This window comes from Chinchilla lanigera, unplaced genomic scaffold, assembly GCF_000276665.1.
Source record: "Chinchilla lanigera isolate Chin_1 unplaced genomic scaffold, ChiLan1.0 scaffold00003, whole genome shotgun sequence".
NCBI lineage: Eukaryota > Metazoa > Chordata > Mammalia > Rodentia > Chinchillidae > Chinchilla > Chinchilla lanigera.
In genome coordinates, this window is record NW_004955404.1 from 11081808 (window position 1) to 11107444 (window position 25637).

Sequence of the window (25637 nt, forward strand, 5' to 3'; positions counted from 1 at the left end):
TATGGATGAGACAAAATAAATTCTCATTTTCTTCCTAGCCTGAGGGTAGGAAGACACAGCAGAAGTATGAATAGCACACAGTAGAGACAGGGATGGAGAGAAAAAGGAAAGATTGAGCCTTGACTGCAGTCTTCCTTAAAATCAAGTATTAGGAAGTAAGCATGTACAACTGATTTCAAAGCCATGCACCAAAAGAAAGTGCAAGGGCCAGGGATGTAGCTCAGCAGAGCATGCCTGCCTGGCAAGCACCAGGTCCAGAGTTCAATTCCCAGTATCCAACAACAACAAAAAGTGCTACTCTTACTTTGTGGTCATTTTTCTAACAGCGTTATTTCCTAAACCATAGTATCTGTTTACACAGTTAAGTACTGTGCACTAGTGACACTTCTACTTAGGAAAAATGTAATGTTTTTAGGGTAAAAAAGGTAATAATGTATATAATGTCAAAAATTCAGAGTTTTTTTTTATTTACCTATCCGTTTATTATGTGTCTATTCGGGTTTTTTGTTGTGTTTTTGAGACAGGGTTTCACTATGCATTTCAGGCTGGGCTTGAACTCACTTTGTAGCCCTGGCTAGCCTCGAACTTGCGGCAATCCTCCTGCCTCAGCCTCCTGAGTGCTGGAATTACAGGTGTGCACCACCACACTTGGCCTCTATGTGGTTTTTAAGACAACATCTCATTATGTAGTTCAGGCTAGTCTTAAACTCACTAAGTAGCCCAGGCTGGCCATGATCCTTTTGCCTCAGCCTCCCAAGTGCTGAGATTACAGAGGTGCACCAGGATGCCAGGCCAAGTTTTCATTACTTTATACCAGCATTTCCTTTCCAATTAATCTATTTTTGTTTCTACTTACTTAAAAAACTCTGAAATCAAAGTATATACCTGTAATACCTCTTTACCCCATTCCTAATATTAGTGAGGCTTTTTGTTTTCTTCTGTTTTAATAGTACTGGGGACTGAGCTCAGGGCCTCTGCACTGAGCTACACCCTTAGCTCTTTTTTCACTTTTAGACAGGGTCTTGCTAAGTTGCTAAATTACTTAGGCTGGGCGCAAACTTGAACTCCTCCTGCCTCAGTCTCTCAAGAGCGCTAGGATTACTGGCATGCATCACTGTTTGGCCTAACACTAGTATTTTAAGAATTTTCTATGAAGTCCAGATTCCATAAGACAAGTTCTTATCTGTTAGATACTTATACTATCTTTCAAGGTGGCATATGCTAATTTCTACAGATGAAATTCATCTGAATAAATTAGTATCTATAAACTTACATTCTGCTAGGCATGGTGGCACACACCTGTAATCCCAGCACTCGGGAGGCTGAGGCAGGAGAATCATTGTGAGTTCAAGACCAGCCTGGGCTACAAAGTGAGCTCAAGGTCAGCCTGAACTGCATAGCAAGACCCTGTCTCAAAAAGACATAAAAAACCCCTCAAAACTTACATTCTTCTTAAAACCAAAGTATGCACCAATAAATGTCAGAGGCACAGATATGCAGAACCAAAGGGCGAGGATGGCAACCAGTGTGCCAAAGGGAATAGCTGCTGACGATCCTTCTCCCCAGAGGATTAGATTCATTATGAAGAAGTCAGCAAACACGATCCTGAAAGACACAACAGACTTCTGGGTAAAAGCGCATTAAAAGCAAAAATGAAGGAGTAATACCAGATGACACTGCAACTTTGTGTTTCCAATGGCTATGTCGTAGGGTATGTGAATTAAAACTTCACTAGAAACTACAGAATTGTTTCTTCTGATTGCTGGATTGAAATTCCTACTAGCAGACTGCAGACGTTACCTCTTTTCATACTTTCACCACTGTTTTAACCTGTACGTCCTACAGACAATGGCAGCAGGCCTCTGGTGTTTGCTGGCTTTCCAGGCTTTGCGTTCCGTGACCTGCTGGTTACCCCCACCGCTCACTGTCCATCTGGGTTGCACGTCTTTTGCAAAGTCACACGTTCAACCTGTTACGTACTCCGGTACCTAATTCTTCCTTATATGACCTACTTTCCCAGGCTGTGGATTTCTCTGAACTTAAACATCTGAATGTGAATAACTCAATTTTCTTTCTTGCTTTCTTCTCAATATATTTTTTAAAAAAATCAGTACGTGTGTGCAGTACATTCCTTGAGTAGAGTTGTTCATGTGCACAAACGTATCTTTACTCCTCTTCTCATCCCCTTTGCATCTCCTCCTGATCTCACCTGAGAAAGGTCTGTCTCCCTGCTTCCTATTGTCTTTTATTTTGCCCTTAAATTTATGTGTACTTTGGGTTTCTCATATAAGAGAAACCATGTAATATGTAAGCTTGCGTGTCTGATTTATTTCACTTAACATGGTCTCAAGGTGCATCTATTTTCCTACAAATGACTCGTTTATCCTTCTTTATGACAGAGTAGTAGTTCAATGTGTATAAATACCATTTTTTTTTACCCGTTCATCTGTTGATGGTTATACAGGCTGCTTCCAAGATTTAGCTAGTATGATTGTGCTGCTATAAATATGAATATGAATGTATCACTAAAATATGATGTCTTTAATTCCTTCAAGAAGGTACCCATAAAGGAATAGATGGGTCAAATGGAAGGTCTAATTTTAGTTTTTTGAGGAATCTCCATACTGATTTCCACAGTGGTTGTACTAGTTTACATTCCTTCCAACAATGCAGAGGGCTTCTTTTTCCCCTGCCAGCTTGCCAGCATTTGTTATTATTTGATTTCTTGGTGATGGCCATCTTTCTGGGGTGAGAAGGAATCTCAGTGTTGTTGAAATTTACACCTCTCCAACGCACAGTGATGTTGAGCATTTTTTCACATATTTGGCCGTCTGTATTTCTTTTGTGAAGTGTCTAATCACTTCACTTGCCCATTTTGTGACTGGGTCTTTTATTTGGGACAGTCTGATTTTTTTTGAGTTCTTCATATATTCTAGATACTAGTTTTCTGAGGAACAGTTGCAATTTTTTTTTTCTCATTCTGTAGGCTTTCTCTTCTCAATACATTTTTTAAAAAACATGGCTGTATCATACAATAATCTACACACTCTACAGTTTTTTGTTGTTTTGTGCAATTGTTGGTACTCTCAAACCCAGGGTCTCATATATACTACGCATACAATCTACACCGAGCTTCCAGCCCAGCCCTACACAGTTGTTTTTTTTTTCTTTTTTCTTTTTTTTTTTTTTCTTCACTACTGGACATTGAACCCAGGGTTTGGTATTTTTTATTTTTATTTTGAGACAAGGTCTTGCTATGCATTTCAGGCTGGCCTTGAATCCACTTTGTAGCCCAGGCTGCCCTCAAACTTGAAGCAAATCCTTCTGCCTCAGCCTCCCAAGTGCTGGAATTATAGGTGTTCACCACCATACCCTGCCTTATATTTTTTATTTTTGAGGTAGGGTCTCACTAAGTTGCTGAACTGCCTGGGATGGCCTTGAACTTGTGATCTTCCTGCCTCGGGTTCTCAGAGAGCTGGGATTATAGGTATGTATCACCTTGCCTGGCTCCTATACACCTTTTAAACACACCATTCCCCACCTCCCTTTTATCCTTCGCTATCTAGTTTAAGAGAAGAAAGCCTTCTCTAATCTGGAATCACAAAGACACTTTTCTGTATTTTCATTTAACACTTCTGCCTGTTACCTTTAGGTTTTAATCTACACAGAACTGATTTTTTTGTATGTAATATAAGAAGGGGATTTTTCTTCATTTTCAGGGGAGAGGTACACAACTCAGGGGCTCCCCCATGCCAGGCTGTACCAATGCGTTACAGCCCCAGCCTCTCACATGACCGAGTGCCCCAGAATCATTAATTCACCAGATCCTCTTGCTCATGACGCCGCACCTTGGGTATGTCCACACAGACAGGGCCTGTGTGCTCACCCTCCACCTGGGAAGCCCAGGGGAACACCTCTAAGTACCTTTATAATGCTTCATCTTTTCATCAAGTAACAGCCAATCTATGTGGATGGTGCCTATTTGCAGAGGCTGTATCAGGTAGTTTCAGTTTTCTGTTACTAAAACTCCTGTGAATAGAATCTTCTACACAACTCCCATTTGAGTGGTTATTGGGATACCACCTATTATCCAGACATTTTGCCAAATTCTTTTTATAGACATCACATCATCCGTAAACAATAACGTGATCCTACTTTTTAGGTTGTATTATCTCTTATTTCTGTTTCCTGCCTTGCTGTTCAGAGAACTTAAATAACTGAAGGCACAAAAGTGATTTACTAGAAATTTGCCCCTGGAATACTTGGGTTCTTAGCACTCCTTTACAATCAGTTGGACACTCTCTTCTACAGACTTTACCACTTTGCTGGTGATTACCTACTTTTAGGGTGAGATAAAAAGTATAAATCAGAGACAGGCTGATCAGAGACATAAGGGTTTCAACCATTCGTTAGGGTTTAGATCTCAAGTCTTATATGTTCTGAGATGGGGCTTTTGGAAAATGAGAGGATCATGGAGGAGTTACACTCATCAGTGGATAAATCTAAAAGTAAGTTCCTGGTAAAATGTGCTATTAGAAGGTAGGGTCTAGTCAGAAAAGGTGGGTCACTGGGGGCATGACATGGGAGGATGTACAGTATTCTTGTCTCTGTTTTTCTGTTTTCTTGCCAAGAAAGACTGTGGCTGCCATGAGGTAAGCAGAAATCCCTGCCATGCCCTTCCACCTGTTTTTGCCTTGGAGCCAACTAACGATAGACTGCACTCACTGAAACTGTGAGCTAATCCAAAATAAACCTTTCTTCTTTTTAACTTGCAGATGTTGGGTATTTTGTCCCAGTGTTGGGAAAGTAAATACACTGTTCTTTATCATTACTGCAGTTCTTGCCCACGAGAAGTGGAAGTAGGGGAGCAAATGGGTCCTACAGGGCAGAAGCATATTAGATACCTGAGATCAGAAACTGTCCTAGGAAAATCAACATTTTGTTCTGATTTGTGTGACTGTTTAGTTCATACTACTCCACTGAACAGAATACTCTAAAAAGTGGCCATACTCTTGATAAAAATCCAAAAGCCTATGCTTGCCTAAGCATCTGCAGGGGAATCTATTCCCATGATAGGTGAAAAGCCTTAAATCAACTTTACATTGTCATGGCTTTACATGTCAGACTGACTACCACAGAAAACAGAACAGAGAGAACTGTAAGAAAAAAAAAAAAAAAAATTTCTCATATGCAAAGGTGATTTTCCCAGAGAAGGCATGCAGCAGTCACTTGGCAAATGTTTTTTACCCATCTTCAAAAAATAAATGTTTTCTTAGAGACATGATTTAGAGACAGAGGATTAAAGGATCCGCAACTCAAAAGTTGGGAACAAAAACATGACTATGGTAAGAAGTAATCACTGAAAAGTTTACTTACCCAGGACAAAGAAATGATGTCAACAGAACATTTGTTTTCCACTTTTCACCTCCAAAAGCTGTAGAAGAAAGCGGAAGTGACATAAACATACTTTTCCTTAGTGGTCTAAGCCTGGCATCTGCCAAACTGCCAGGCGCCACTAGCCACTCATTCTTAGAAGACGGTCCTGGTGCACATGCTACAACTTTCTTATCTAGTGGTGCGAAGCTGAGCAGCAGAGCACAGCCTGCTCTGCAGATGGCCTGCTCTCAAGTTTCTGCTTGGTGTAAGACAAGTCCAAGCAAAAGGACTCATCTAGACCAGTTCTTTTCTGACTTTTTTTAACTGCAAAGCAAAAAAAAAAAAAACCAAAAAAACCTTATAAACCCTGAGCCAGTATTAATGGGACTGGGTATAGAGAGGGCACACGGGATTCTCGTGTATCTGCGGTCAGCGTCAGAATCCACTGTGAGGCCAGGAACCCTTGAGTGTGCCGTTCAACATGTTTAAATTCCCACAGGTGGCTGGCATCTTCAGGGTCTCCTAGAACGACGGTTTCTGGTGAGGTTGGGGAGATGAGGGTGTCACACCAGGCAACTAAAAGGGGTGGACATGGTCTTCTGACAAAACAGCCTTGCTTATCAACTTTTTATTCTCTTTTGCCGCTCTCCTAGTTCCCACCTCAATTAAAACAATCACATACGGAAATAGTCCAATATGAAAGTATTACCCTGTTCCCAGTTTAAAATTTGGACATGGAAGCAGCTCAGATGAGAACAGCTTTAATTTTTAAAAAAGTCTTAGCATGATTTATGAGCAAGTTTAAGTATCACTTGCCCTCAAAGAAAATCATACATACACACACATGCCCTATTATATGTGATATGAATTCACCGTGTGACTAAAGGGGATTTAAGAAATTATTAATTCTGGGCTTAATCCAACTCCAAAATTGAAGTATTTTTTAAGCACTAGAAATGCTTCTATACAGCAAGGCACTTTGCTGACAGGGCTGTGTGACAGCAGCTCTCTGAACTCTGCCTCACTGGCAAGCTACTTCATGAGGTTGAGACCTGAGGGTGGCAGGGTGAGCGGCGGGGTCTGGCGGAGGGGTGGGATGGGACAGCAGCATGAGGGGCACAGCCCGGACTGCGCAGCTACGGCTACGGAAGTCAGTGTGCCTGCGACCGTGACAGGGGAGGAGGAATAAAACGAGGCCAGCACGGCAGGCAGGGGCCTGACCATATACCGTGTGTTAAGATGCAATAACCAGTCTAATCCCACATCCTGTAGTAAAGAGGAAAAGAAAAACAAGAACTTGACAAAACTTGCAGAAGATGCACAGACACATACATAGGACTTCAGGTGCTCAGAACAGGTCTGGGCAAAGTCTCACCTGTACTCCTGTGTTAGGCCAAGACTCCCTTACCCAACTTAAAGGCAGCCGGTGTAACCCTTCCGTGTTTCACCTCAAATCTTCCTCCTATTGAGAAGACCTTAGGAGGGCAACACTGCAAACCCCAAATTACCGAGAGCTGCAGCATCACTGCCAGGGCCGCCTGGGATCCTGACTCTGCCAACTTGCTTCTAGGCCATGTAAACATATCTCAGTCATCCTGACTCTTTTTGGGGGCTGAACTTTACTTCAGGAAAGCATGACTACAGAAGACTGCAACTAATTACAAAGGCAACTTCCTCCAGGGCTCTCTAAAATACTGAGATCTTAGTTCACTTAAAATATAGCGTATCTTTTATAGAAATTAAACTGATACATTAAGAACCCTTGGATGTTTAGTTAAGAAATCGGCGATATCTGTGGCAAACTTTCTTCAGCTGACAGTCGTTCTACACTTTCGTGAACACAGCCCATCTAAATTGGCTCCATCTGTTCAACCAAAGCTTGTAACAAAAGGAAGTGTGGAGTGGTGGGTAAGTAGCATCTATACTGTTTAAGCACTTTGAACACAAAAACCTAGGATCATTCACTGATACAACAAAAGACATCACCAACCAGGCTTCTCTGATCCCAGATACCGGCGATACCTACTGTTCACAGTGTTCCCACCTGCCAACCAGTCAGACCAATTCCTGACACGACACCCATCACAACAGCTTTTACTTACACTTATAGAATCTGGCGGCAACGTAGCCCGCAGGAGTGCCCAGCAGCACCCACAGGACCACAGCACATGTCATCAGCGCGCCTCGGTTGGCAGGGGACAAAAACCCCAGGCAGGCAAAAACTAAAAAACAAATCATTAAAGGTGTAAATGTTATTACTTTGTTACCTCGGTTGTGAAATGATAGAACCCTTCACTTAACAAGAAAATGAATACAACTTCAAGAAAACATACACTATTTGGCATTCAGCTATACCAAACCTTAGCAACATTTAACCCTGCATCAGTGTACAGCCTGATGTAAGGCGAAGTCCACTCTGCAGTCCCTCACTAGGACCCAGCCGCATCTGTCCTATGGCCTGGGCAGGCTGGCCAGGCACACTAAAGGAGAGTGCTTTCAGTTCGTTGAGATCCAATGACTGCCTTTAAAATTAATGTGGATAAAAAGCACTCCCATTTTATCTCACTTAAAAATAGTAAGTCCTCTGAGGTAAAACGAGATGAGACAAGATCTAATCACACAGTGAAGAGGGAAATTACAAAGGACTTGGTCAACACTTGGGGAAATTGTCCTCTTACTCATTAGTCAGCTTTGCTAGCTCTTGCCTACACAGCCCTTCATACTGTCTGGAATAGGAAGCCTATGTACTCCTCACACAGATACCCAACTTGAAGCGGGGGCTTGAAGTTACGACATGTGCACAATGGCAAGGCTACTAGGATACTGCCAAGAGTCTCAAGCAGCCTTCTAATCCCCGCAGCAAGAGAATATCTGTTATTTCCCCAGTGTGTACATGAGCAAGTATGTACATGACTGGCAATACAGTCACAACCAGCAGGCAGACCATGGTAGCTTTAAAGATCTGTCTGGATTCCAGGTGAGATGCACCCCCTACTGCAACCCAGGCTGGAGAAATAGTCCTGAAACACCAGGTTCATACTTAAGGACTTACGGGAAAGGATTCCTATCATTTCCTATCCTAGCCTCTCTGAAACCTTCCTTCCTCCTAAGGTCACTTTCCAGCAGAAGGGCCAGACAGTTGGGTGGGGGAAGACAGACTCTGGTAACATTTTAGAGGGGAATTTTATCTTCAAACGTCCACCCTGGGCTAAGTCCACCTAGGCTCTCTGGCATTCAATACTTTTGTGATATCCTTTGGCCATGTCCAAACCTCTTTTATGAGTCCTTCTCTCAACTACCCTCTTCAATCTAATCTTCTTTCAAATTCCAGCACTATCTATCAAAGCTCTGCCTCCTTAGGTTGTTAGATTAAATGAACACTACATTCTAGTTAGACTTCAAATTGAGCCTGAAGGTCTGAATTAGTACCTCCAAAACTTACTACAGTGCCAGACATTTGGAAGTAATGGTCCTTTTGCAAATGGTCCATTTATATGGTTAATTTCATTATAAAAACTTAGAACTCTTTTATTAACAGAAAATGACTATAGTATTACTATTTAATATGCACTCAAACAGAAAAACAAAATTTCATTAAAAAAGAAGTTAAAAGGCCAGGCAGTTCTGATCTCACAATAACACCATTTGTTACTGCTTATTGATACTAGTTATCACTAAAGGAAAATGTCACTAAGGGAAAAAGAGGAAAATTCTATTCATAATTTTGTTTGTTTGTTTCTTAAAAAATCAGAAGAACCTGGGATTAATGTATCCCTAGAGCACAGTCTCAGAACCATCCTAGTGGCTGATCAATACCTCTAAAGAGGGTCTATTTTTAAAAAGATAAAAGACTGTCCTAATAAAATCCCTCAAAATGTCCCAGTGGTACAAGCAAGCATGTGTGCACATGTGTCTGTACGTGTATAACACTTCTTGAACACTGCTAGTGAAAGAAAGAAATCTGGCTTCCTGAGTCCTCCCTAGGTATGAAACCTCCTCAGCTACAAAACCCTTCCTGCCCTGCCCACTTTTGCTTCTCTCCTCCCTTGCCGACCCCAAACATGCCCCAGATTCCAGATCCAGTCCCCCCCTCACTAGACTAAACCCGCATCACCCTCTCCAGATGGTCTCTAAGGACCCACCCAGTGTCACCAGGACAAAGGCTAGGTCTTTCCGGAGGTGCAGGGAGTTAGAAACAATCTAGCCTAGTTATTTCAATTAACAAACTTGGTTTTTAAATACTTATTTGCAAAAAGTATTTTTTACTCTTTAATTTTCACCTGACACTTACACAAGGTCACAAAAGTCATAATTAAAATCTGTGTCCCGGATCCTAGGAAGACTGACAGAAGCATCCCTTTTCTTGGGGGACGGAATATGTCACCATGAACTAGTTTCCAGCCAAATTCTTCTTGGGCATCCTCCTAAAAAGGGAATGAAATCCATTCAATATGTTATATGACATCACCATGACAACTAGAGAAGTGAGTTCACTGTTGAATATGCTGTGACAGGAAAAAATTCTAAGCTTATAAATGTTAATATCTATTTTGAATCCCCCTCAAAAGTGAGTCAGATTAAACCTCTCCTCCTTTACTGTGGGTGTTGGGTGTTGCGCGCAGCAACAGAAAGCTAACTACGATGTACATGCCGCGTAAACTGTTCTACCACTCAGATACATCCCTTAGCTTTTTTTTTTTTTTTTTTTTTTTCAAGGTAAGTTCTTGCTATTCTACCTGTGTAGTCTAGGCTACCCATATATTCACTGCATAGCCCAGGCTGGCCTGAAACTCAAGGGAATCTTTCAATCTCTGCCTCCCAAAGGCTGGAATGACAGGCTGGGATTATACACGTGGTTTTTCCTTGGCTTTTTTTTTTTTTAGACAAGGTCTCACTATGTAGTCCAGGCTGTCCTCAAACTTGCAATGATCCTCCTAGCTCAGCCTCCCAAGTGCTGAGATTATAGATGTGCACCTTCATGCCTGACTTCCTTAGCCATTCCTAAAATTTTTTAAAGAAAAAGTCTCACTAAGTTTTCCAGGCTGGTCTTGAACTTGTGATCCTCCAAGCAGCAGGGATTACAGGCATATGCCACCCAGTCCTGTGAGCCTAGTAACAACCTGACCATCCTTTCCACTCTGTGTATACAGAGTTGTCCTATTCTTTTTAATGATTATATGGTATACTGTAATATGGATATCATTATTTATAAAATCAGTCCCTGCTACTAAGTATTTGAGTTGTTTATAATCTGCTGTTTACCAACTATAGAATATTGTTTTTTTTGTTTTTGTTTTTGGTTTTTTTCCGGTACCAGGAATCGAACTCACGACCTTGCCCTTGCCAGGCAGGCGCTGTGCCGCTGAGCTAAATCCCCAGCCCCTATTGTTTGAAAATAAAAATAATAAAATCCTTTGCACATTAATTTTAAAAAATAAAACTGTTGCGTCAAGCTAGTTATAGTATAAATTAGGACCCATGTTGCCAAATTGCTACTGCAACTGTAAAACTTCATATTCTCACACACTACATAGCAAAGTATTCTTGTCTGCAATCCCCCAACACAGGATCACATCAAACATTTTAATTTCTCCCAGCGTGAGGCAATACTGGACACTACTGAACAAACAATTGTAGAATTGCATTGTACTTTTTTGCCTTGTTTTTTATGGTTTTTTTTTTTTTTTGGTCTTTTTGAGACAGGGTCTTGCTATGCAGTTTCAGGCTGGCCTTGAGCTCACTGGTCACGAACTTGCAAAAATCCTCTTCCCTCAGCCTCCTGAGTGCTGGGATTACAGGCATGCACCACCACACCCAGTGCCTTTCTTATTATGAATGATGTCTTTCATATATTTCATATTCTTTCATATATTTAGGAAGTATTGCTTTTTTAAAAAATGGACTTTCTTTTCATGCACTGACAATTCTTATTGGGTTGTTGACTGATTTAGTATATGTGCTGCAGAAGCAAGCACTGTTGACTGATTTCTTAATGGCTTCAGGATTTCTTTATTTAGAAATTAACTGTGATAGTGCTTAAAATATATTACATGATGCAACTTAAAATGTTTGAGAATGAGCTTGGGACATTAAAATTATTTTTAATTTAAAATATTTCAAAAATTTGAGATGACAAAAATTTAGTTATAATTCATTTTAAAAAATTCAATGCATATACAAGTAAAATTTTCTTGGGAGTTCATCTGTCCAACTCTAACATTTCACAAACTCCATGTATAGCTATATCACTTTCTTACTTGAAAATGTAAACTCAAGATAATTTTTGAGAACACTGTTTTTAAAGTAGATTCTAGAGCTACTCTTTCAATTTTTTTTTTTTTTTTTTTCCGGTACCGGGAATCGAACTCACGATGTTGCACTTGCCAGGCAGGTGCTGTGCCACTGAGCTAAATCCCCAGCCCCTCTTTCAATTTTTTTCTGAAGCAGCAATAAAGACTCTTCGGCAGCCTAAAAATGAGATAAAATGTCCCCACTCACTGTAGAATCCATCTGATTATATCTGGCAATATCTTTATGCAGTGTCCGTAACATAATCATAGCCACCATTCCAGATAAGAAGAGAACAATGACAAGGGAATTCATTATGCTGTAAAAATAAGCACACCATGGTTCATTTGTAGCTTAATGTACAAGACAGTTTAAAGTTTAAAAAAAAAAAGTCTGTTCACTATGTAACATTAAAACAGCATTCATCAAAATTAAAACTACATAAAAGCCAACAAATTCAGTCAGTTGTGTTCTTCCACATTTCTCTTTAGTAGATACATAGCTTTCATACTTATCATAATACAGGCTCTGGTTCTGAGATTTTAGATGACTCACTGATCTACGGCAGTGCTGGGGATCAACTCAGGTCTCACTGCCTGCTAAGCAAGCACTCTACCACCGAGCTACCCCTCCAGCCCTTGTGTTTAGACATGGAATTTTTTGGTCAACATTATTAAATAGCTAGTCAGTCTAAACCACTGCAGCACACAGGACTCAACAATGGATTGGCCTGGGTCCTCCAGAAATATATAGAAGAAAAAGTTTGCTCAGTAGATTAGTGAGTTTCAAAAAGATTAGTTAGCAAAGCAGAAAAAAGGTGAGCAATGGCAGGATGAACAAGTTTCTAGATAAGAGTTCTGAGTCATGCTTTGGAGAGAATAGCAATAGTGTAACAGCAGCAGCACCTTCTATTTACTGAGCACTTGTATATGGCAGTCATGTCCTCAGATACTATCTCACATTTTCCTTAATCCTCAGAACAATCCAATGAGCTCGGCTCTTCCAGATAAACAAACTGAGGACTATGTGGCCTGCCTTGACAAAAAACTCATGACTTAAAGCCAAGATGTGAACCCAGGCCCAGACCCCTGAATACACATTGCAGGGTGAGAGAGTGGCTGAGATGTTCACACAAACAAGGCAGAATAAGCAGGTAGGCAAAGCAGGCTCACTGTGTACTCTTACCTGAACCACTGAATGTGGGTGTGAGGCATAGATTCCAGAATATAGTCCCATCTAGATGCCCATCTGATATTTTTGTCTTCCTGGAGGGGGAAAGAAAAACTCCTTGAACATTAAGAACCTCAGGTCGCCTTTGACAGCTATCCTTTCGCTGCATTAGCACCTGCACTTTCCAATGGTCAGGGCTTAGGTTAGTCATGAGATCCAGGGAGTTTCAGATTGCTCGGGTGTAGTAGAAATCAGGATGAGGTTGAACATAAACAAAACAAACAAATAAATCCATGAGTGGGGATGTTTCTAACAATTATCTACATACTTGGACTCTTCAAAATCTTGTTTAAAACTACAGCCAGTAAATATTTATTTTTGATGTCAAAATTTAGTGCCATATTTAATTTGTTCAGAAAATAGTTGAGTAGAATAACTTACTCATTAATCTGTTCCTATAGGACAGCTAACTACACCACAAAAGCACAACTCAGGTACACTGAGCATCCTCAAATCTCACAGTGGGCTCTTAATGCCTAGAAATATATGTGGTTCTACTCTGCTGGGCTTCCAAAATTAAAAACGATATGAGAAAAAACTATGTAAGGATATTAAATGTCACAAATATATTAGAGAGTCACAATAGTTTTTTAAAAATAGAGATGGAACCCAGGTGTGGTGAACATGCCTCTAATCTCAGTACTATGGGAGGCTGAAGCAGGAGGACTGCCAAATCTGAGCCCCGCTGGGCAATTTAATGACTTAGCAATACCCTGTCTCAAAATAAAAAATAGGCCTGGGGATACACCTCATGCAAGGCCTTGGGTTCAATCTCCAGTACCAGGAAAAAAGGACAGAGGTAGAATCCTGCCTCAGTTTTTCACAACAAACTTTTACTTTCCTCCTAAGGGACTTCTCCACTAATAAAAACACTACTGTGGTTAATTGCCTATGAAACTCTGCCACCCAGAAACGCTCCATTTATGTTCATACTCAAATCCTGATTCTGAGAATGGCATTATTTCCCCAAATGCTTTTGGTACATGCCTTCAACATTTTCATACCATGCCTATTTCTATGCCTGTTTTCTACTCTTTGTTTTCTATATATCTCCTAAGATAATACAAATCGGGCTCAATTCTCCAATTTCCTCTATTGTTTCATTTACACCAAAACTTAGTTTTAAAAGTGATTATGTTGCTTAGTGCACTGAGAAACCATTCTAAAAATCAGCTCATTAAGTGCTTATCCAATTGACAAGCTTAATCATTAGTATTTTTAATTAGTTTAAGTAGTACAAATTTAAAATCAACTTCTAAATTATATTAAAGATAGAAACAAACTCACCTCGAAACTAACAGAATAAGTATAGGCAATTTTGATCTCCCCAGAGGCCTTGTTATTTATATCCATGGGAGGTCCAGAGCAGTCTGGTTTATCTATATGGGTATGTTTGAAGCTGCAGGAAGAAACATTTTGGCAAAATGCTGATAAAGTGATTTACAAAATGGGTAAAATACGTGTTAGAAATTCTGTACATATTTCACAATGCTGCTGGTAGTGAAAAACAAAATTATACATATCACATTTAAAACAGCAAATATTTACTTCATAAAAATAATAGGCTTAGTTGTAAGTGTACAACATCATTACTCAAAATTGTAAACAAACTTTCAAAAACTCTATGCTTAGAACACCATTAATTTTTTCTAAGACAGGATCTCACTGTATTGTCAAGGCTGATCTTGAACCCTAGGGCTCAAAAGATCCGCCTACCTCAGCCTCCTGAGTACTAGAACTACAGGCATGTGCTAGGGTGCCCAGCTAAATGATCTTTAAAAAGAAAAAAACATACAGATAGTTTAAATGAACTGCCACCTTATTATGGAGAGTGTTTCTTTACCATTAGTGATGTGAGGAAATGGCTAATTCAGTGGCAGGAAAAGCCATGGCAGAATAGAATACCATCAACGTAACGTACTTTCATGCCAACAGCTTGAACCGACTGACAAGATGCTCTTTCCAAAGCTCTTCACACACTGGCATCTAACGCTAACACAGCATGGAAGCCTCAAAAACAGTGCCACACAGCTCCAGGGGCCTCTGACCACAGGAAGGTCACATGACATGGGAGAAGTACTACTTTTCTACTGGGAAGGGAAACACTGTGCCAGCTCTCATGTTCTCTAGCCCACACTGACAAAATGAAACACTCAAAACTTCCTGAATGAAAAACCAGAAAGGCACCTTGGCCTGACCACCTGCTGTGACAGGGATATAACTATGGTTGGTCTGACCAAACCAACACTCAGTAACAAGTCACATGGTAAAGGGAGTTTTAGTCACCATCAATACTGAAATGCCAGAGTACTGCTCAGGGAAAAAAGCAACTGAGACAAAATATGCTTTTGGATCTACGCAGTACTTCACTCATTTATTTACTGTTTATCTTTTTTTGGTCTTTTTTGAGACAGTGTCTTGCTATGCAGTTCAGGCTGACCCAGGCTGGTCTCGAACTCACAACAATCCTCCTGCCTCAGCCTCCCCAGTGCTAGGATTACAGGCGTGTGCCACCACGTTCGGCTTTACTGTTCATCTGTATAGTTACCTTTTTGGTTCAAGTTTAGCAGCCACTAATCTTGCTCCCATGGATCCCGTCTCAACAACATGATAGTATATTTTGATGTCAACATGGTTGAAGATGTAAAATGTGTCTCTCTCGTGGAATTCTGACTGTGGAACAGAGCTTAAAGTTAAAGATAGAAAACTGGCTACAAGAGAGTAAAAATAAAAAAATAAAATTGGTTACAAGTAGGAAAATTTAAGCTTGGATAGAATTCTAATCCATTCCCAGGAAAATGTTTTAAATTTTGAGTTTAAATTCCTTATAAGCCAAAAATTAATTTGGGGAAGGTATAAGGTATGTTTTTTACAGTCTTAATTTTTACACAAAATTTAATAAACATCTACAACACTTTCTAGCTTTTCACATAAAATAAACAAAATAAATCTTAAAAATACTGTAAGCATTTCAAAGTTTACGCATAAACACTTTTCCTTTTTAAATTTGTAATTTTGGATTAAACCAATAATCTGAGTCATTCAAGTGTCTTGGTCAGCTCTCAAAAATGCATTAACCAGTATAACCAGTTTCATGATCACCTTCACGCTAACTTCTATCAGATCATATCCATCAAGAGAGTAAATTAGGTTACCTTGGAGAAACATAAGGTTTTTTTTCCTTTTTTTGGTCCTGGGAATGGAACTCAGGACCTTGTGCTTGCCAGGCAGGTTCTGTAGCACTGAGCTATATCCCTGGCCAAACACAAGTTATTTTAACATATATCCCTAATAATATTACCTGCTGTATATATTAATGTCTCTATTCTATTAATGTATTTTATTTATAAAAGAATGATGTCATAGAAGAAAGTCCTAGCCCTTAGCACAGCACTGGGCATACATGAGGTATCTAATGTTGAACAGAATTTGAATTGTTTTAACCCCTACTGTTAAATTTATACATTATTAATCTGGCATCAATTTAAGAGCTAAGTAACTGTACTCCAGAACATCTGAACTATACTCATTCCGTGAATGTAACAATTTTTGACATGGTAAAAGATGAATTCTCTACAGAAAGCCGTACTTTAACAGCACCATAGAGTTTATCAAAAGCTTACATTAATAACACAGGCATCTTTTGCACGGCCTTTATCTGTAATGTAACAGCCAATAGGAAATCCAGGATTGCAGAACCTCTGACTATCTTCAACCTCGTAACACCACGTGACAGGCATATTATCCACAATCCTAGGCACAGAAATAAGAGTCAAGTTAGAAGAGAACCACCAAGCATGACTAAAACTACTGCCAAAATCAGTGTCCATACTGTATAAAATGTAAAAGGTTGAATGCTCTAGGATTCCAAAAACCACAAGGAATTTTGATGGATGTAAGTACTTGATATTATGCCAACATTTGATAGAACACAGTGAGGAAAAAAATTTTTACAGCTTCTTTCAAAGTATAAATGTTTGCAGGAAAGGGGAGTTTTATAAATTAACTTGTTGCAATTGCTAATTTAATGGTATAATCTAGACAACTAAGTATAATTTACCTTGAGAAGAATACTCAAAGTTCTAAATAGGTGCAATGGAATAAAATGTAATTCTTTGGGAACAGTTTACTGAATAGTACAGAAGCAACTCTATTACTAAAGTAATTCAACAACAATGAAGCAGAATATAACTGCAAAATGGGAAACTGCTCAAAGGGCCAGATAAAAAGTGAAATTTACAGTATTGTCTCTTAAAATTGTAACTGTAAATGATTTCTAAAAGAAATACTCCTTTAACTCTAGAGAACAACTCTTTGATGCTTTACAGTGAAAAACAGCCTTTAAAAAAAGGTAAAAATGAAGAATAAAATTTTGGAGCACTGCACAGCTACATTAAAGTCTAAGGATGTAGTTCCTTATGTTCAGAACACACTGTGGGATAAAAATAAAAAAAATTAGTCAAAATATACTAGCTATATCACAATTGTAAGACGACACTCCAGGGCATGTTTTATTTGTTAATTAATGTATGCCTTAGGAAGTAAAATTAGGATCTTATATTCACCTGAGGTGTACATTAATGACCTAATAAAACATGTCTTGTCACATTTAAATGCTATTTAATAATACCCAAAGCCCTCAATTTTAGAATCACCTATACTATTTATTAAGTTGCTCATTATGATAGCCAGCAGGCTACTTACTAGTTCCAATGAAAAGATTATAAACTATTAGAAGCATAAAACAATGCTATATAAAATAAATAATTCAGATTTTCCAGAAGCCTAAAGAATCAGTTAATTGCTTTAATTTTTTTAGCGAATACAGTTCAACCAATGAGTACATATAAACCATATACAATATCTTTATGCTATCATACTAGAGAAAGAGATTACATAAAAATTATAATACTAGTTACCAAACAAGGAATTCAGGAGTACTCTGGGTTTTTTAAAAGCAAACAAATTTATCAATTACTTATACAGTGCCTTGATATAATAGCCTGGGTCTGGTAGCAGGATGCAGTAAAAAAAAACAAATCCTTTAAAATAAAAGAAAAATTAAAGACTATCACTTTTAATTACTGCCCTCCTAAATTAGGAAGCAGTATTTATTTGGATTTCTAACATCAAAAAAATTTAAATCCTATTTCCAATCTGACAGTGAAAATAAGAAGACTCAAAAGAATAAAGGCTGAACGGCCCCAACTTTTTGTCCTGAAGGTCTGCTTCCTAGAATTTCTCTCTACCCTCCATAGACTCTGAACACCGCTACCAATCAAGCTTCATTTATTAGTAACTACATTTTCCCAACAAATTACAGAAGTTTCAGAAGGGAATAACCAAAGTCCTAGCCAAAAACAAAGAAACTGGGCACTTAAATCATCCTATTTGGTTTTAACATGAGTAAAAATATATACTACCCAGCAGAATTTTGAATTTTTAAAAATAACATCAGTCCTCTTTGCTAATTTGCTGGGAATCTGGGATGGAATACACTAAAGTATCTTCAAGACCCCTTTCTGGCCAATAAGCTATAGTCCAGGGGTCTTATGAGATTAAAAATATTTTATGTACTCTGATAATTAGTTGAGTAATTATACTCTTATTTTTAAAATGCATAAAGGATCAGAAGTATAGCTTAGCACTAAGGCACCTGCCTAGTATGCGCAAGGCCCTGGGTCAATCTCTAGTAACACACGCACGCAAGCACGCATGCACGCACACTGGAGGGCAAAGGCAAGGAATTCAAGTTGCTCGTGTTAGTATCAAAACACTAGTCAGCTTGCAACACTACAAAATAGTTTAGCCTGTTGACAGAGTAAGTTCAAAAGATCCTCAAATCATGTTCTAATATCCCAAATAAGAAAGAAAAATATTCATGAATTTAATTAAGAAAATTATTATTAATTCTTCTCTCTAACAAAAATAATGAATTCACACATCATTAGAGTGTTATGGAGGAAAAACTAGTTCATTCATGCAATGAAATGTCACAACGATGAAAAAGAATGAGGTAAAAACAGACCTACAGAGGGAACTGATCTGAGAAAATGTGTGTAATATTTTCTTAAATGGAACAAGCAAACAGCAGAATGTGTATAGTATTTCAGCCATGTTATTTAGGAAAGACACACCTACCTGTGTATGCACAGAAAATCTAGAAACTAGTAAGAAATAATAGTCCTACTTTGAGGGCGGGGAATAGGATTTTAAAAGCTGGGAGTGGCAGAAGACTCTTACTTATTACTTAATATTTTCTAAATTGCTTACGGTCCTCCACAGGCCATTACTAATGTACTTTGTAATTTAGAAAATGGTTATGCTCTCCCTAAAGCTCTCCCTTTAGTGCAAAGGATAAAATAAAATGTGCTACATTCACAATAAAACTTTATAACAGAAGCAGTATATTTCTGGAATTGTACCCTTAATCCCCCCACCTTTTTTTATTTTGTGGTATAGAGACTGAACCCAGAGCCTCTCCACTGAGTTATATTCCCAACGCTTTTTAAAAATTTCAAGACAAGGTCTTGCTAAGCTATCTAGTTTGGCCTCCAATTTGCAATCCCCCTGCCTCAGCCTCCCAGAGCACTGGGATTATAGGCACGCACAACCATGTCCAGCTTTGCCATCAACTCTGACATCTAAGTTCATCAATGTGAATCAACATTTCCCAAATGTGTACTGAGCTAATTCAAGAACCAAACGGGAAGGGAATGGGAAAAAAAAGAAGAATCAAGGTATTTCATGTTCAGGTACAAATTCCCTATGATGAATGTGATCATTATGTATACCTAAAATGTACCAATAAAAAAAACTAAAGCCCTTGTCTAGAACTACTGTGTATTTTTGATATGGCTTATATTTTTCTTAATGATTCAGATTTGAAATCATACATTTTTCTAATTCAATTGCAAAAAATCACTACTTACTAGTACTTTTCCAGTTTTTTAAGCAGAATACTTTAAATTTACAACTAATATACTTTGTAAATTTTACTACTGAATGCTTTCTAACTTTGCAAACTATCTGAAATTATTATTATTTTTTTTAAGTATTTTAGCATCAAAACAGGATGTAGGTTAACTGCATCATGAATTTGTTAAAAAGATTTCTAAAGTATTTTCCTGTGTGGAGGTTGTTATGGCTTGTGTCTAGATGTCTCCCCAAAGCTTCGTGAGGTCATAGGTGTGGCTTTTGAGAGGGGCTGGGTCTAGGGTGTGTGATGCTGGGAATGCGGGTATCCGACCTTGGGTATGAGGGCTACCCTGGAGAGAATAAGGGATAGAGGGAGGGCTGCTGCTGCTTCTTTGCTAATTCACTGCTTTGCTGCCTTCAGCCTGCCATGAACTGTTTCTCCTCTACAACAGCCCTCTGCCATGCCACCCAGCCTTGGAGCCAGCCAACTGAACGGAAACTCTACATACTGTGAGCTAAATAAACTTTGCCTCCTTTAACTTTGGGGTATTTTGTCTCAGAAAACAAAATGTAACTAAGACAGAGGCTCCTAAGGAAGAGCTGCTTCTATTATCCTTAGGAGCAAGACCTTGAACAGCATCCTTGGCACAGAAGGGAGGAAATCAAAAACCACCCACAGACCTGAGGAGTCATCCTTTTCACTCAGGCAATAATTGGCTGCTATCAGAGTAAACGGAGGTGCCAGGGGCTAACATGAGAAGTCAATGTAAGACTTGAGCCTTAAATAATATTTTCAAGGGCATAAAGAAAAATATGAAGGAAAAGAAAAATACTAAGGGAAGCTCCAGTTACTTATACTGTAAGTACCTGTATCTCAAGTTATACTGATCTAGCAATTTGGTTGATTCTCACTGAAGCTTGTGAAAAAAGCTTTTGCTAGACCAGAAACCAAACACAGGAAGAGATGAAGGGGCCATTCAAGTTCATTTGCACCAGGGCTCAGATGAAAAGCAACTGACACGGTAACAGGCAGGTTTCTGACAGCGTCCTTTCCTCCTCCTCCTACCTGTCTAAGGGGCACATCTCTATGAAGCTCAAGTGTATATAGCCCAAGTGTGCTGACTGGAAAGGCCCTACCTAATCACATAGCCCTGCTGCCAGTCCCAGGACCACTTTGCTCCACATGTATGGCTGGGAACAGGGAGAGCAGCTGATCAGGCAAAAGGGAACGAGAAGCTCCAATCACTGTCTCTGGGCTTCAGGACAGTGAGATCTGAACTGAGGTCTACAGCTCCTATACTCTCTGGGGCTGGGCAAACAGGTTTCAAGGGCCGGACAAAAGATAATCCTCCCTGGCATCACCTCCAGCACCTTATCCTTCCCAAACAGGCAAAACATACACAAACCATGAATCTACAGAATACAAACACTTGCAAGCAAAAGTATCTGGAAGAATCATAATGGTCATTCTTGAAAGGGTGGATTTTGAGAGTCTTTCATAATATTCTACATTTGAATATTGAGTAACAGGTATACACAACTTTGAAAATAAAATTAGGATAGCTTTAAGGGCTTTTTGATTTCAAACAAGTTGGGAAGGAACTTGTTAATGTTATATGTGATTGTTACAAAATAAGGGATGGTTGGGCTGAGGATATAGTTTGGTAGTACAGCTAGCATATGGTAGTACCTGGCTAGCATATGGTAGTACCTGGCTAGCATATGCGAGGCCCTGAGCTCAACCCCCAGTACTGTAGGGGAGGGGGAAGGTAGGAAATATTAAACAAAATAATGTGTTTTATTTTGATTTGAAGTAGATGCTATTTATAAAACATAAAACAAAAGTTAAATTTTCTTTTGCTCTGATCTTTAAAAGTACCCTATGTACTAGGTCCATGCACTAAAGAAGTACCAGATATTTCTTAAATTTTTGAAACACATTTTATTTTTTTAAATTTTTTTATTTTTTTTGTTTTTTTTCCGGTACCGGGAATTGAACTCACGACCTTGCACTTGCCAGGCAGGCGCTGTGCCGCTGAGCTAAATCCCCAGCCCCCTTGAAACACATTTTATAACAGGTGAATTTTATGTTGCTAATATATATGTTAACACCTGTAATTAAAATGGTTACTATGAAAAAAAATGATGTTAATGATGCTCTGAAAAGTAAAAGCTACTACTTTATACTACTATTATTAAGGAATTAGTTTGCTATATTTTACACAGGGCTGGGGATTTAGCTCAGCGGCAAAAAGCGCCTGCCTGGCAAGCACAAGGTCGTGAGTTTGGTTCCTGATACCGGAGAAAAACCAAAAAAAAAAAAAAAAATTTTACACAGTCCACCAAGTAAGTAATTTAAATACTCATTGAAACAGATGTTTTTGCTTTTGACTTTTGACAAAAAAACCCAAATAAAAACAGTATACTAAGGGAGGGGAGGCAGTCATAAAAAACAACATATGATCCCATTTGTATGAAATATTCAGAAAAGTAAATTGATAGAGACAGAAAATAGATTAGTAGTTGTTTAGGATTAGGGGATTGAAGGGAAGAATTATAGTTAAAGGGTATTTTTTTTTAGTTTGATAAATGTGTTATTTTTGGTTTTTTGTTTTAAATTTTTTTTTTTCTTTTTGGTCTTTTTGAGACAGGGTCTCACTAGGCAGTTCAGGCTGGCCTTGAACTCACTATGTAGCCCAGGTTGGCCTTGAACTCACAGCAATCCTCCTGCCTCAGCCTCCCCAGAGCCCAGATTACAAACATGTGCCACCATGGCTGGCTGAAACAGATGTTTTATTCTGGAAAGGAAAAAGCCCCAAATCCAAAATCTGCATGTCTTACCAGTGATGTTGATAATTCAGTAACATGCTTTTTTTCAAGAAATCTAACTTCTGTTTGTCTTCAGCTTTCTCTGTATTGTATGTCTTTGTACAAACAAGGTTACAGGTTTTTTCCTCATTAAATGTAAACTGTATAAAAAGAAAGTGAAAGGTACTTTAAGAAAAATATCCAGGTCCTTCACAAAGATAACACAGAGTATTATGTAAGTACATTAATATTGGCCATAAACATTTAAAAACTTTTCATAGCTCAAACATTTAAATTTCAACCTTAGTTTCTCTAAATACTTGTCTCCAAATTTTCATTTTCTAAGTTGTTCCTTTCGATATTGTCAATCCACTCACCTTTTATACAAAAATGAGACCTGGAAGAAAAAGAGAAAGAAAAAAAGAAACCCACACGTAGAACAAAATGTCACATCTGTTTCTCCATAGTAATATCCCAGGGTTACATTTCAGAACTCTAAAGTTGATGTCTTTCTAGCAATAAGCAATGTCTAACTATTCAACAGAATGGAGGGCCTCCTGAAATGCCACCTGATGGAGATTCAGCAGTAAATCAGGCAGAATGGGGTGATGTAAGAGTCGCACATGGCTGTCTGCAATCACAGTACACCCGATCCTTTAGTCAAGTAGAAAGACCCTTCATTTTCAAGACTTTATTTAATAATGTAAGTGAAATAAAAATTGCTAATTCTTTAAAACTGAAGATTCCTCCAATTAAATCTAGGGCCCGTTTCATGTATGTAAAAGCAATGATGTTCACAATATACTACAATAGTACATTATTTTGATTTATAAAGCGACACATTTAAAAAAATCTATTGCCTAGTTTTCAAAAGGCTATACGTAGACAATTGATTTCTATAAAAGTTTTAATAAACTGAAACTTTACTACAGGTGTTAAAAAGTTGTGTATCTTTTGTACATCATAAACATCCTTAAACTACCCGCTGTCATTAGCAGGAACAAGTTTAAGTGTGGTCCACTGCTGCCATCTGCCAGCCAATGGTTTAATTTCGCCACACTGCTACCTGGCAATACAGTAAGACTTGTGTTTTCAAACACAGCTTAGAGCTTCGTATTTTAAAAACAGAAATTGGAAAAGCAAAAGTACACACACTATGGAATCAGTGGCACCGTCACCAACCTTAAAACAAACTGGCGGGGGGAATACGAATGAGTTACAGCAAAAGGGCAAATCTTACCCTCGATTCAAGGCCCAGTGGGTTTAGGGGAGTCACCACGGTGTTCAATTACAAAGACCAAGGATGAAAGGATTAATAATAGTTAACGTTTACTTAGTGCCTATGTTCTATGTACTTAAATATGTCAAGTCTCATGTAATTCTCCCAAAAACCTTATGAGGGAAGATATTCATCCATTACTGACAGACTAGGAAGGACAAAGTCAAACAACCAAAAAACGGCAGAGCCAGGACTTAGCCAAAGCAAGCTGAGCTCGAGAAAATGCTCTTAGTCATGATATCCTATTGCCTCTCCCTGTAATATGTTTTCTTAGGAAAGTTCTAATAGTTTAAATTATCTTTGGTTATGAATTTAGTAAAACTATGTTTTGTTAAAGGTTTTAAAATATTATTATCTCTCGAGGGAACAAAATCCTCCTTATAACACATAACCCCCCACTGTTCTACTTTTATACATTCAATTAAAACATAAAAAGCATGTAATTTATATAGGAAAATGTTTTCTGGTAATTTTTCTTGAATTATTCAATGTGGGCTTAGAATTCTCCGTGGAATAGTTCTGTGGAAGGGAGTAAATCAAATACTTGATAAACGTAGTGTCAGGCCTGGTTACAAGGCCAGCTCCATTTTGATATAAGACCTTGGCAAGTTGCCTAGCTTACCTTAGCTTGAATAACTATCTGTAAAATGGGTTTAGCAATGCCATGAAGGACTGTTGGATTAAATCCAGAAACATGTGCAAAGCACTTAGAAGGCTAAAAGACAGAAGCAGGTGTTTACTAAATGACAGCTGTTCTTACACATCACATCACTAGCTTTTAGCAAATGGTAGAAAAATTCTATCAAATCCCTTCACATTCTGGGGGAGTCACTGTGGGCTCCTGCAAGAGCTCTGCGGCCTTGGCTGCCTGGAGACCACCAGGACTAATCCCCTGGGCCTCATTTCTCTTCACCATCATCACAGAGTCCAGTTTCTGGGGCTTCCTTCCTTTCCTACTCAACCCCAACGTGGGTACACACCTGCCTTCTGGACACCATCTCCACCCCTCCCGACCCTGACCCCCTTTCCTGTGCCCTTTGGAACTCATGTGTCATCAGCACCAGAAGCCATCCTCCACCCTCAACCTCCTTACAGCTAAATCTAACGTTGGCAAGTGAAGCCTGGTCACGGGAAGTGGGCCACTGAGGGCACGGCCTTCAAGGGTCTATGTCTATCTCCCTCCCTTCTTATCGCTCTGCTTCCTGCTTGCTATGCCAGGTGCTGTTTCTCCTCTGCCGGGCTGCCCTGCCTTAGAGCCAGCTGACTATGGACTGAAACCCCTAAAAACTGAGTTAAAATAAACCTTTCCTCCTTTCATTTGTGTTGGGTACTGTGTCTCGGCGATGAGAAAGTAACTAAGACAACTGTCCTCTTGGTTCTGTGACCCCTTCTCCCTCTGCTAACCTTCATCATACTTTAAAGCACACCCTTCCCTGCCCTTATTCCTCTGCCATTTCAATGTCAAGTTTCCAATGTCAAGTACTGCCCTGTCTTCCCAGCTCACCAGCTCAAGTACTCCTCAACTCCAAGAAGACACCAAAACCAATCAATGCTATGGTCCTTTTACTGTCCCTCACTATGGTCCCTTTATTGTCCTCACCCAAGGAAGGGGATGGCCTGCCTTCCCTCCTTGCAAGCTCAAATTCTAAGGTCAATTTTGGACGTCCTTACGACATCTGGTCTTCTCTCACTTTGTTGTAACCATTTGTCAAAGTGCAAACCTGGTTAAATTCAACTC

General features: G+C 39.1%; 1 protein-coding gene across 1 annotated transcript in view; it reads right to left on the reverse strand.

Moving 5' to 3' along the window:
* The window catches only part of Tm9sf2 (transmembrane 9 superfamily member 2), a 57043-nt gene that overhangs the window by 10092 nt on the left and 21314 nt on the right, over positions 1-25637 (reverse strand). Inside the window, exons 4-13 of the mRNA XM_005374060.2 lie at positions 22654-22781; positions 16518-16647; positions 15443-15567; positions 14182-14293; positions 12850-12929; positions 11875-11983; positions 9668-9800; positions 7479-7598; positions 5377-5434; positions 1446-1605 (exon numbers count right to left, since the gene is read on the reverse strand). Of these exons, the coding sequence (XP_005374117.1) occupies positions 1446-1605; positions 5377-5434; positions 7479-7598; positions 9668-9800; positions 11875-11983; positions 12850-12929; positions 14182-14293; positions 15443-15567; positions 16518-16647; positions 22654-22781 (1155 nt within the window). The remainder of the gene's footprint in view (positions 1-1445; positions 1606-5376; positions 5435-7478; positions 7599-9667; positions 9801-11874; positions 11984-12849; positions 12930-14181; positions 14294-15442; positions 15568-16517; positions 16648-22653; positions 22782-25637) is intronic.